The following is a 12,948-nucleotide window of genomic DNA, read 5'->3' as shown; positions in this document are numbered from 1 at the left end:
CACTGAAGTATTCTCAATCCTCTCCCTACATTCTCTCCAACTGTCGCCAGTTCATCATGACATCTTCATAATCTATTATTTACCCTGCTCTCTTCTAGACCTGGAAATAAGCCATACAATACTTACCATTAAAAAAACCAGGTAGAGTGTTGAAAATATCAGCTGAAAATTATCAGCTGTGTTGTGTAAGAGATTCGCTTATATCTTAAGATATATTATACTTGATTCTGCTATCGGTGCTTTAGATAGATTTATGCTCGTTGGTAAGACGATCTCTAAAAACAGGATGCTCGCACAAAGGCAAACTACTTACAAAACAATAAACCGTGCTCTATGTATTAGGTGACCCTGGTATTCTGGTAGGTATTTCCACATGGTGACATACATTCCTTCATAAAACAGTTTAAATACATTGAGTGCATGAACTTGGTTTGACAAAGAGGTGTGTTACTTTGGTCACACATGTAGGCCACACTGGACAAAGAGCCTGTCCTTCGTGATATTACAGCATATGTGGTAGGGCACAGATCTCAGTTTAGAGCTTCCTTCCGGCTTTCCATTCCACTCCCTATATCATGATACTATCTCTATAACATGCAGCCTTGTTCTCACTCAGTCATGAGTGGTTAGATCATTGCTTCCCACAAGACCGACAATTAAGATTTACTCAAGTCTTATTAAATGCACAGTGAACATTTTAATGGTCTGATTGTATACACTCCATTCTACTCCTCCCACTTCACATCCAGAATGTGTGTAACCAGTTTTTAACAATTAATACAAAGGGTGTTTTGACCCTATTTCAGAATTAGGGGTATATTTACTCAACTGTGTGTTTGAAAAAGTGGAGATGTTGCCTATAGCAACCAATCAGATTCTAGCTGTCATTTTGTAGAATGTACTAAATAAATGATAACTAAAATCTGATTGGTTGTTAAAGGCAACATCTCCACTTTTTTAAACCTGTAGCTTAGTAAATATACCCCCTGAGGTGTCAAAGAGTGCAAGATCTTTTTTGGGCACATGTGCCAGGGAGGATATGTCAAGCAAGAGTACAATTAGTAATTCTTCTTTCCTAACCCAAGTACAAAAAGTACTGAACAATGAATTGACTTGATGGGTCTTCTATATTGTATTATGGTTTTTTGTTGCCAAGGATGGGAGTTAGGTTTCCCAGCTGCTGAACTCTACTACTTCAGCATTTTTTGACAGTACCATAATTATGTAAAAATATGCTAGCATTTTAGAATATTAGAACCATAAGAAGAAAATAGCAAGGGGGTTTAAGGGATGAAAAGAAGAATACATTAGGCAACACGGTGGCAAAGTGGTTAGCACTTCTGCCTCACAGCGCTGGGGTCATGAGTTCAATTCCCGAACATGGCCTTATCTGTGTGGAGTTTGTATGTTCTCCCTGTGTTTGCGTGGGTTTCCTCCGGGTGCTCCGGTTTTCTCCCACATTCCAAAAAACATACTGGTAGGTTAATTGGTTCCTATCAAAAAATTGACCCTAGTCTTTCTGTGTGTGTGTATGTCAGGGAATTTAAACTGTAAGCTCCAATGGGGCAGGTACTGACGTGAATGAATTCTCTGTACAGCGCTGCGGAATCTGGCGCTATATAAATAAATGGTGATGATGATGATACCAACACTAGTAAGTTAAATGTATTGTAGCGCATAATCAGTTTTGTCATGTGGAGCAAATCGTGTTTATGCCAAACGCTAATTTAATCCTGAAGTAAGCGCTGCGCTGGGTTGGTGTGTACACATTGTAGTATTACTTGCAACTAAGTTAGAATAGGAACTCATCCAGTATTTATGTTGAATGCAGCCTACAGGCACTTTGTGATGTCACTAGTTCCCATACCTGCTAACATCTCTGGCTGAAAAATTGGGCAATTTAAGTCCATGCCTGGACTTTTGGACTTTTCGCTGAAATTGTGGACAAATGACTGGAATGAATTCCTTGTGATCATAATATTGCTTCAAGCCACAAGATGGTGTGTGAGTGACTGGTTCACTGTAACTTACCACTCTCCGTTTCTACTGCAGTGATACGAAAAGGCAGTAGAGATCTCAGGAATAAATAATACAATATATTCTTTTATTTGAATATGATTAAGAATAATGGATATATTTTATTTGTATTCCTTGTTTTGCTGCACTTTTCAGAATGTTTGTAATGCAACATTTTTATTTCTAGAGCGGCCATTTTTAAACTTGCTAATCTTGGTGAAATAAAGACATACGGGAGTGATGTGCGAGGAGAATAGGTGGTCTGACGCTATGTATGGATGAGGGGAATGCAGACAAGTACTTGTGGCGTTATGAAGACATTAACTTGTAGAGAATGACTTGGTGACAAAGAAAACAACGTAAATAGTTGGAGTGATGACATTTATGTGAATAATGCTGACCACACACACTGTGATATTACAGCTTATATCAGGAAATTGCACAGGCAGTGGCCTGGAAACAAAGGCCATGGCCGATAATTATCAGATCAAAATTGATTGGATCTTTATTATTTTTATTTATAAAACATAATAATTCACATTACGCAGCGTTTTACAGAGAACATTTAATAATTACGTCTGTCCAGGCTCCATTGTACCTACTGGTCTAAATTCTCTACCACACACACACACACACACACACACACACACACAGGTCCGTTTTGTCAGACGCCAATTACCCTACCAGTCAGTATTTATCCTTGGGAGGAAACCCACGTAACCACAGGGAGAACATACAGACGCCACACAGATACTAGGCCCTGGTCGGGATAAAACCCACCGCCCCAGCTCTGGGCCAGCAGTGGCATGTTGGTAAAGGCAGCCTTCTGATTGCTCCAATAGGCTTCATCTGAAACTTTCCCTGACCAACAGGAGCCGCCCACATGTGGCCATTTAATTTAAGTGACTGAAAGTAATGTGTGAAATTAATCAGAAGAAGCAAATGAGGAACGTAAGTCAGTAAGGATGCCATGAGGTATAGATAAAACACAACACATAGAAAAGGAGATACAGCCATATGAAGAAGTTTAGTGATATTAGTGATGGTAAGAGCTTTGTGATAACTTGTGGGATCTGGCCTGTCTTATTTTATTGAAATCCTTTTAGTACTGGCTGAAACATTTTACATATCCACTATTTGTATATTCAATGTGTCATTTATGCCAACATTGTAAAAATTTGAACCTGCCAACTTTATATAATTTATATTATTATAAATATAAACACATATATTACCCAGTAAAAAAAAAAACCCTAACATATATTTGTCAAAAGGAATATTGGAGGTGTTGCCTCTAGCAACCAATCAGATTCTAGCTCTCATGTGTCTTGTACATTCCAAAAAAAAAAGATAGCTACAACCTGATTGGTTATTATGTGCAACACCTCCCCTTATCGTGTTTAGAATGATTGATGAATCTGCCTGTCTAATATTGGCTGCAGATTAAGGAATTAACAAATAATTCCCAGTAAAGATGATATAGTGAAAATAGATTTTTATAAATGAATAAACAGTGGCCAGTGTTTGGGGGGAAAAACTTTATTGTTCACCAACATGCTGAGCACTTGTCTAGTTTTTTTTCTGTTCTACATTCAAAACAGCATCTTCTTCCCATGCCAATGTCAAATTTAAAGTCCAGCAGTCCAGCATTTGTGCATTGCTCATGTTAAATTGAAATGACAATTTTGATTTTATGGCCTCAGGACCCTCACGAGAACGCTTGATTTCAAGAAAGAAAAAAAATTATTAACTTTTATTTTTACATTAAGTTTAAATTAAACATAATTCACTTTATACGTTTAGCACCATTTTAAACATACAGTATTTAATATTTGTTCTGTGCATTTCTTTAGGAAGTCTGTTGAGGCGTCTGTGAATTATTGCAAATTTTTTCCATTTTTTTTTTCTAAACAAAAATAATTTACTGAAATAGTTGATAGGATATAGAAATGCCATGAAAGCAAATTGGTGTATGTATATATACTGTATATATTATAACAAAACTACTTTATGATTTGTAAAATTAGAGCCTCTGAACAATACTTGAAAAAGAAAACAACCATAATTGTATACATTAAAGCAGAAGTAAAACATTTGCATCACATTTTTGTTTCTTTTGCATTTTACATTTTTTTTTTATCTTTAACATAGTATGTTCCAAATATAGAGCTGTTTATCTAAGCATAGATATAGTGAGTACTGAAAACTTGTTTAAACAATGATCATCTCCCTGTTCTATATGTCTATGTATATGATAATGTGTGGGATAGTATAAAAACCTTGTAGACTTCTCATTGTCTACACCAGGTTAGTGATCGTTTGTTAGCAGCATTTCTATAGCAATTTTCTAAGTCTTACTATAACAAACTTTTGAAATATATTTGCAGCATACAAAGTAGTACATGAATAGATCACACACTCCATATCTTGGCTAAACTCCTGAGCAGTGCACTTTAAGCCAAATTTAATTTGTTTCAAATGTGAGCTTAAGACACTTGGGTCAAATAATAAAAAAAAAAAAAAGCATTGCACAAGTAAGACTAATACTGAATCTGTGCATATAAATTCTGTACAAACATACATTGCTGGTCCCATTAAGGCAAGCTCGTAGGAAAAGTGATGATACGTTAAGGCCTGGGCATGATACCCTAGTAGTTATATTGTTTGTGTCTTTCTTTGAACATTTGTGCCTTTAAATGAATGGAAAGCAAAAAAAAAAAGGATTTTTATTGGCGTTTCAGTTAAACACTAAAACCAGTTTACTGGTGAACCACACTGTCAAGAATAGCATGGGAAATATATGATTGACGTTGTGTGTGCATTATTAAAAAGAAATCCAAAGAACACTTGCAGTACTGGTACATTATGATAATGTAATGCAAACAATTGATGACTTGCGATACCTAGACTTCCGAATTCTTGATTCATATAGCGGGAAAGTCAAAATTAAACATAAATGTTATGCTAAAGTTCCAAGTGAAAACATCAGTGTATTTTCTACCCAGCACTAGAGCATGTTAATAATTGAAGGGTTTAGTAGTATGCCCTTTAAAAATATGTCAAATGTGGGCAATCCATTTGTCTGATCTACTATTTTGGGACATGCGTTATCCTTCAAAATGTTGTTTTCCCTGTAGTCTATGTAATAGAAATATAGTAGTTTAAAACTTTAATATATATGAAACAGTGTCAAAGCCAAGTTAATAACACTGTAATCTGTGTGTGCAATATGTGCCAAGACACTAATTTCAAACAGGACAGTACCAGCCCCAATTCAATGTTAAGTAAATTGTTCACTCCGTTGTATATAATGTGCATAGTACGATAGTAGATTTAGCGGTGGTTCAAGGATAGTCCAACTGCCAGTCAATGTTAGTTGCTGCCTTTGGGCGAGGAACACATCACTTAGCAACATGGTGCCGCTGGTAGCAGAGGGTTTAAGGCAGTTATTACTGATATAAAAAGTAGAAGCGGAATTTAATTTAAGAGTTTTTTTTTTTCACTAGTGCTGTTCACATTGGATACAGTAAATATCCAGAGAATGATGAGTGGACATATTGCCCAGCGTACAGTCCAGATGCTTGATCTGAAGGCATCTGAATGTATACTTTATCCCCAAGCATCAGAGGGACTACTGCGCTCCCTGAAGCTTGGTCCAGGTAGCCCTTCTTATATTCATCATATGTGTACATTAATGGTTCATTGTTCTTGTATAGCGCCACCCAAACATTTGCACCTTTACAATGGATATGGTACGAAAAGTAGTAGATTCCAGGAATTTCACAAGTGAACATGCCAGTGTGTGGGTTGTAGCCTTGCCTGCCATTATAGAGCAATCTTTCAAACTTGATGGGTTCTCCTACTGGTGGAAAGGCAGTGGTGAGTTCAGCTGTAAATGCTGGCATTTCATGATTGGGAACTGTACCTCCTTTTTTTCCTTGGTAACCATAAGGTGTTTTCACTCCATCAATAGCAGGTCCTATGTTTGGTAAATATTGACCCATTCCTGGTGGTGTAGGTGGGATTTCTGCAGGGAGTCCAGGTGCACCTGGTTGACCAGGAGGACCTGGTAAGCCACGGTCTCCAGGGGGTCCTATTGCGCCAGGTTGTCCTGGAGGACCCTGTGGTCCGGGCAAACCATTTTTGCCAACACCTGGTAGACCAGGTGTTCCTGGTGACCCTTGGTCACCCTTTGGTCCAGGTAGTCCAGGAGGACCAATAGGACCACTTGGTCCTGCAAGGCCAGGAATTCCAGTTGCTCCTTGTAACCCTAGTTCTCCTGGAATTCCAGACTCTCCTTTGGGCCCATGCAATCCAGGTGTACCAGGTGCTCCAGTTAAACCTTTATGTCCACCTTCTCCTTTTGGGCCAATTGGACCTGGCAAACCTCTGAGACCTTGAGGCCCCACTTCTCCTGGAAATCCTTGTTTACCTGGAAGTCCTTGAATTCCTGGTTCACCTTTGGGTCCTATTGGTCCCTCAGGGCCTGCAATACCACGATCTCCTTTGACTCCAGGAAATCCACCAACACCTGGAGGTCCCATAGGCCCAGGCAACCCAGCAGGACCAGACTCACCTGGCTGGCCTCCTATACCTGGTTCACCTATATGACCTTTCTCACCTTTTGGCCCCATGGGACCTGGTGCACCACCAAATCCACGATCACCTTTAAGTCCAGGAAAACCTGGTTTACCCATTCCTGGAAGACCAGGTGCTCCTGGTAAACCTGGAAGTCCTTGATCACCTTTGCCACCAGGTATTCCAATTTCACCAGGAAGACCATCTAGGCCTGGTTTTCCAACACCTGGAATTCCTGGTGGACCTTGAAGTCCTGGTGTTCCAACAGGTCCTGCTGGTCCTGGTTGCCCCTGTAAGCCAGGATTACCAAGGTGCCCTTTTGGTCCTGGGAAACCATTTATGCCAGGTTTACCAATTCCAGGCAAGCCAGGTGGGCCTGGGGGTCCCTGTAGGCCTGGAGGACCTTTGAGTCCAGGTAATCCTGGTACACCAATTCCCTTTTCTCCTTTTGCGCCTGCAATTCCAGGGTATCCTGGTGGTCCTTTAAATCCTGGTTCACCTTTAGGTCCTGGAAGCCCTGGTAAACCTGGTTCACCTGGTTTTCCAATACCAGATAGACCAGCAGGTCCAGGTGCTCCCTGAGGTCCTGGCTGTCCAGTTTGTCCACCTTCTCCTTTAGGTCCATAATCTCCCTTTGGGCCTGGTATTCCATTACCACCTGGTTTTCCTGGCATGCCTGGCATTCCTGGCTTGCCCATACCAGGATATCCTGGTGGACCAGGTGGGCCAGGGTTTCCTTTTGGCCCTGGCAATCCTTGCCCTGGTATGCCAGGTGGTCCTTGTGGTCCTCTTGGTCCAGGTTCACCAGATTGGCCTTGATCACCTCTTCGGGCAGATAATGGAAGCTCTGGTAAAAAATAAAATAAAACATAAATTAAATTCCCACTCTGTATAGCTTCAAGGGATGTCATGCGTCAAAATAAAAATACTTTGATTCAACATTGTTTGAACCCACAATCTCACAATATTAATATAAAAAGTAATTGAACATCCGTTCTACTAACACAGATGAATTTCAAATAATGTTTTCAATGATCACCACACAAATTCATAGCTGGATAGAGTTTTACCAAAACATAGTCCAGCGATATAGTCATTAAGGCAGAGAGCCGGTTCTACATCCTTCCTCTGAAATGCTTTAAATACTCAAAATTAATGTATGGGTAAAATATAGAGTGGACTGCATTTTAGGCTGTATTTCATTGCCGCTAGTGCTATTATTACATCTCTTCTTGCCTGTTCCCAGTCAATTGCCTGCTGTTTAGCTGTTTACAGGAACGTATGCTAAATTATGAGCATACTAGTCAACTCTCCCGAAATCTGTGCCGGACTCCCGGGAGAGTAGGCAACCCTCCTGCATCCGGCAAATACCTGGCCAAAATAACATGATTGGCTGTGAATTGCATTTTGCACGCCCCCCCCCCCCCCCCCCCCTCCGCATCAAAACATCATTTTTTATGCGGAGGGCGGGGCCAAAATGAAGCGATTGACCGTGCCCCACCCCCTCTCGCCCTCTAGTCATGCCCCTGTTCTGGATCTCCCGGACTTCAGTGCCTAAAATTAGGCAAGTATGATTATGAGTGGTGTATGACCTGTCTTGTATAATCTATGTGAATTAATCTTCAAATAGAAGAGTCAATTTATAATGCCTCAAACATCAAATCACTGGTTGTAAGTTATGTTTGTCAATTGACCAAACCTGAAAACCGAATTTGACCATGCATGTTACTTCTAAATTGGGATAAATTCCACATTTGGCAGGCAAGCCGAATGCATGGATCTGAAGGGATGTCATATTACCTTTTTGTAAGTGATTACTCACAGGCTGATATGGCCATCAGCAGGCAGGATTTTATGCCTTGCGAGATTACTTACGATCCGATTGTATCAGATTTTGGTAGTCTAGGACCATGCTATTACCAAGATAAATAATATACCTGAAATAACAGCAGCATTTAAATCTATCTATCCTCGCTCTCTCCCTTTACTGAACAGTGGCATGTTAAAATGTATTTATAGGGGATGAGCTTCTCTATCTTGAATCACTTTAGGGGTTAGGAATTTCTCATATGACTAAAGCTTGAGTGGTATAAGCGGCTTGCGGTTTTATAGGTAACGGAATTGTTCTGTACAGATTAGTGGATTCAAACATGAGAGAAACCAAACTGGTTAGAAAATGGATATAAGAAACTGAAATAAAGAAAACAGAACTGCAATAGGAAGCAGAGGAAGCATTGAACAATCAATGTAATGCCTATTGCTCATATATGAAATTATTCACATTGTGTATAGTTGCCCTTTCACCGTAAAACAAGTTGGCATATACAATACATAAAAAATAAAATCACATTATTGACTAGCTCATGTATTTGTAATGCAGATAGTGATTGGTGGGTACATCACACAAATAGTGAAATGTTGGCATGTCCACATGTTGTGGTTCCTTTTCACAGTATGCACCTCAAAATTCAAAAATATGGGAACATTAACAATACTGTGTAGATGAACATGGTAAATTTCATACTAATAAATTATATATATATCTATATATATCTATATATATATATATATATATATATATATATATAAAAAAAAAGTTTTATGTGGATGTGTGTGATACGCAACAGACAAAAACGCATCTCGGCGCATTCTCTTACTGTTCCCCGACAGCTACTCATTTTCCAGGGTCATGGCTGCATGGTTACTTTGTGGACAGTAACAGACTAGCGCCAAAAAATGAGTAGAATACAAATGTCTAATGATAATGTGAGGAGCCAAAATATGGATGGTTCTTATAATTTCTCCCAGAATGAGAAAAAAACTCTTCTTTGAAAAAGTTTGGACTACCAGACAAAACACCTCAGCTGAAGTTATCATCTAAAAAGTGGCTGTTTTTCACTGAATGAAGCATATCCATATGCAAATAGAAATGGAAGAGTATAACCCATGGAAATGTGGCCACCAAATGGTAAACGTATCTGGCTATTCCAATCTTTTAATACTCCTGTCTATATGATTTCGGTTATAATACTTCCAATCTGCTGCTTTGCAGTGTTGTTATATGGGACTCACAGAATACTGGATCTGCTTCATGATTGAATGTGGGACTAACTGTTCATACATTTGCAAAGGATCATCAATTTCACTCCCCACATCCGGTCTCTCTAACAATCCTTACATGGATGTCACCAAGACCATTGTTCATCTTGTCATCTCCCATTTTCATTATTGCAATCTCCTCTTCTATGGCCTACCTGTGACATGTCTGTGCCCCTGCAATTTCTGACTGCCGCGTTGCAACTAATCATCCACTCCCACTATGCCTCTCCACAAAGCCCTCATTGGCTCCCCATTCCCTCCAGAATACAGTTTAAGCTGCTTATCCTTACTTGTAAAGCCTTCTTTAGCATCTACATTTTCCAACCTTGTCAATAAAAACTACCCTATTCGCCAACTCCGTCAACTCCCCACCCTGCCTCACCGGACTAGCCCCCAACCTACAAAGCTATTTGGGGCAACTTTATCCAAATTTTTTACGCATGGGTACTTTGAATTGCAGTTACATGACCACATGTGGATCAAGCCACAGCTCAATCAATTGATCACATAGGAACTATCTTACTGGAGGTTTGGAGCTAATTTAGGCAAAAATTGCCTGTTATAGATGCAGTGGTGTTGAAAGAATGTGATTTCTGCATCTCTCTGTTCCTTGACCCGGATTGTTTGATCACCCTGTTCTGATGTCTACTTGACCTCGATTTCACCATTGTTGTTTCTCTTCCTGTCCTGACTGGATACAAACACCGAAATTTTGCTGCCTTTCCTAACCTTTGGCTGGATATTGACATTCCCTGTGTGATCTCTGTGTTTCTGGCTTAGTTGACCTATTCCCAGCTCTGTTCCCTCTCATTCCCTGAACCTGCTCCAGTCCTTTCTGGGTTCCAATGGACAACCCTATCCAGCTGCACAGACCTTACAATAAGTTGTATTAATTTTTCATCTGTCTGGGTTGCTAACTTGATGCTGTTCCTGGCCATGCCTCCACGTCCTTGTGCCTACACGAAGCCTGTGGATGACTGCGGAAACTGCATGCTGAAGCCCATGGTGGAAACCAAGTAACGGTGAGTGCTCTCAACCCTGATGGAACAAGGGGCTGCTAAGAGTGAAGAAAAGGAGTAGCCTAGTTTTTGGCAGTTATCCAAAGGTTCCTGTGTTTCTGCATCACCATGTGGTTTGTGGAAAGTGCACAGCCTCTACTTCCTTCACTATATTTACTGTGGGGTTTCCATATGATAAAAGTGGAAAAAAACATTTAGCATCACACATAGCATGGAGCTGTACAATGTTAATCCACCTACACCCAATGGAGATTTTGTCATGAGCTATAATGTGTGCAACATTCACACCCGATGAAGGGATGTGCTCCCCACAAAGGTGCGTGACTCTACTTATGCTTATAAAAATAAAAGGGCGAATAACCCCTATGAAGACATAGAAGACTAAGAATAGATTAAATGCAGTAAAATGTAGATAATCCGATCAGATTAGGTGGAAAATGTTTATCCAAAAAGAATGGACTGAAGCTGATCAAGGTGTCTGTATATGATTAAAGTCTTAACTGTTCTTCATGGCACAACAACTGAAAATGTATTTCTGCTCTGTTAGATCAAGAATGTAATGTGTAAGAAACAATCACTCAGTGCTGCCCTGGGCTGGTGTCCAGTTGGACTAGAAGGTTTCCCATAGTGTGCTTTACATAATGTGGATTTATACAAATCCAGATGTGGCATTAGTCCCTTGGACCAAGGAGGGAAAGATGTCTAGTTGAGGCAATCATGTTTATTCAGCTCCTTATTAGGAACAATATATTTACTTGACTTTGAAAATAGTACTATATTCTACAATATTATAATGTATCACCTTCATTATGTATCACTGACATCGCTTTGTGGCTGCATTTGGTAGAACTTAGTTAATTACCTTTGCCATCTTTTCTTGGAATCATGTCCTTGCCAAACATCTGCATCTGTGGAATGTCCTTTCCGTAATGCGGCATGTGCGCTTTCTCCTTGCCCATGTGTCCGAGCGGCATGCCATCTTTTCCAATCGGCATGTGATGCATTTGCTGGTATTGCGGAATCTGCGGAGGTAACGGTTTCATGCCATAATAGGCACCTCCATGGCCAAAGCTCAACAGTCCAAGAAGGATGACAGATAATAACGGAAGCTTCTGTGCAGAACCCTGGGGCGGTGCCATCACCTAAAATAATAGACAATAACATATATTGGGAGCAGGAAGGAAACAGGAAAGGAATGTATCAATATTTATTACACAATTATTCATCTTACACCACTTTGTAGCCGGGCAGCCAGTGGGGCTTTAAAAACAAACAAATATATATATAAATCTTTATAGGGTACATGGCCAGGAAATACTATTTTCATCATTATATGATCAGCATCATTGTTGTATTTTAAGGCACAGTTTTACTGCCCTATTGATCTTACAAACTAGCCTTGGTATCTGGGCCGAGGTGGCTTATCTAAAGCGATACAGAGCAGCCCCTTGTAGCCATGTTAGATTTACGTGACTGGAGCCTATAGTCACACAAACTGTTGCATTATGAGCCCCATCCACTCACTGAGCCTTTTAGGCTAGGTACACATTAAAGAATTATCCGACCTACATGCTATCTACAACGATTGTACCTACAACTAAAGGTCCGAGCAGTCAGGCGATTCATGTATACACACTGACACGATTTACTTTCAGATCTGTGCTCTTCATCTGGTCCTATAGTCGTTTAGAGAATTACAGCACAATAGTCACTCATTCATTCATTCATTCCTGTCACACTGATTTAAAAAAAAAAAATGCCTTGTAATAGCTATCCACATGTCGTAACAAATTTCATTCTGTGACTCTGAAAGTAAATTTTCAGTCTCAGAGCGAACAATCAAACTATTCCATCTACAGCACTCTCTGCATTTAAGTCACTGCTACATGTTCATTGCCGGCTGAAAAGATCATAACTCTAAGTATAGACACAAAGGAAAAAAGAGTATATGTGGGGCACTCAGGATCTAAATAAAACTAATATTAAAGTTTTTTGATATGCATTAAAACAATGTTATTATGTATCGTTATAAGGCAGATTAGTGAAATATTAAAAAGAGGAAAAATGAAAACATGTAGCCAGAGAATTGTACTGTTAAAACTTGCAGAAATAATACTGCTAGACTGCGCCTCTCAGCTCCAAAATATAAATTGTAATAGTGCGTAATGAAGCCACCAATACTCACATATAGGGCCATTAAGGAGAGAAAAACCATGTTGCATTGGAGGGGGAGGTA

General features: G+C 39.7%; 1 protein-coding gene across 1 annotated transcript in view; it reads right to left on the bottom strand.

The window, feature by feature from the left end:
- Positions 1-4,936: 4,936 nt before the first annotated feature.
- The window catches only part of COL8A1 (collagen type VIII alpha 1 chain), a 42,514-nt gene continuing 34,502 nt past the window's right edge, over positions 4,937-12,948 (bottom strand). The window contains exons 3-4 of the mRNA XM_075197019.1: positions 11,575-11,854; positions 4,937-7,441 (exon numbers count right to left, since the gene is read on the bottom strand). Of these exons, the coding sequence (XP_075053120.1) occupies positions 5,529-7,441; positions 11,575-11,851 (2,190 nt within the window). The 5' untranslated portion in view covers positions 11,852-11,854 and the 3' untranslated portion in view covers positions 4,937-5,528. The remainder of the gene's footprint in view (positions 7,442-11,574; positions 11,855-12,948) is intronic.

The sequence above is a fragment of the Mixophyes fleayi genome, chromosome 2 (assembly GCF_038048845.1).
Source record: "Mixophyes fleayi isolate aMixFle1 chromosome 2, aMixFle1.hap1, whole genome shotgun sequence".
Lineage (NCBI taxonomy): Eukaryota > Metazoa > Chordata > Amphibia > Anura > Limnodynastidae > Mixophyes > Mixophyes fleayi.
Note: the sequence above shows the minus strand (reverse complement) of the source record. Positions and strands in the feature narration are given on the sequence as shown.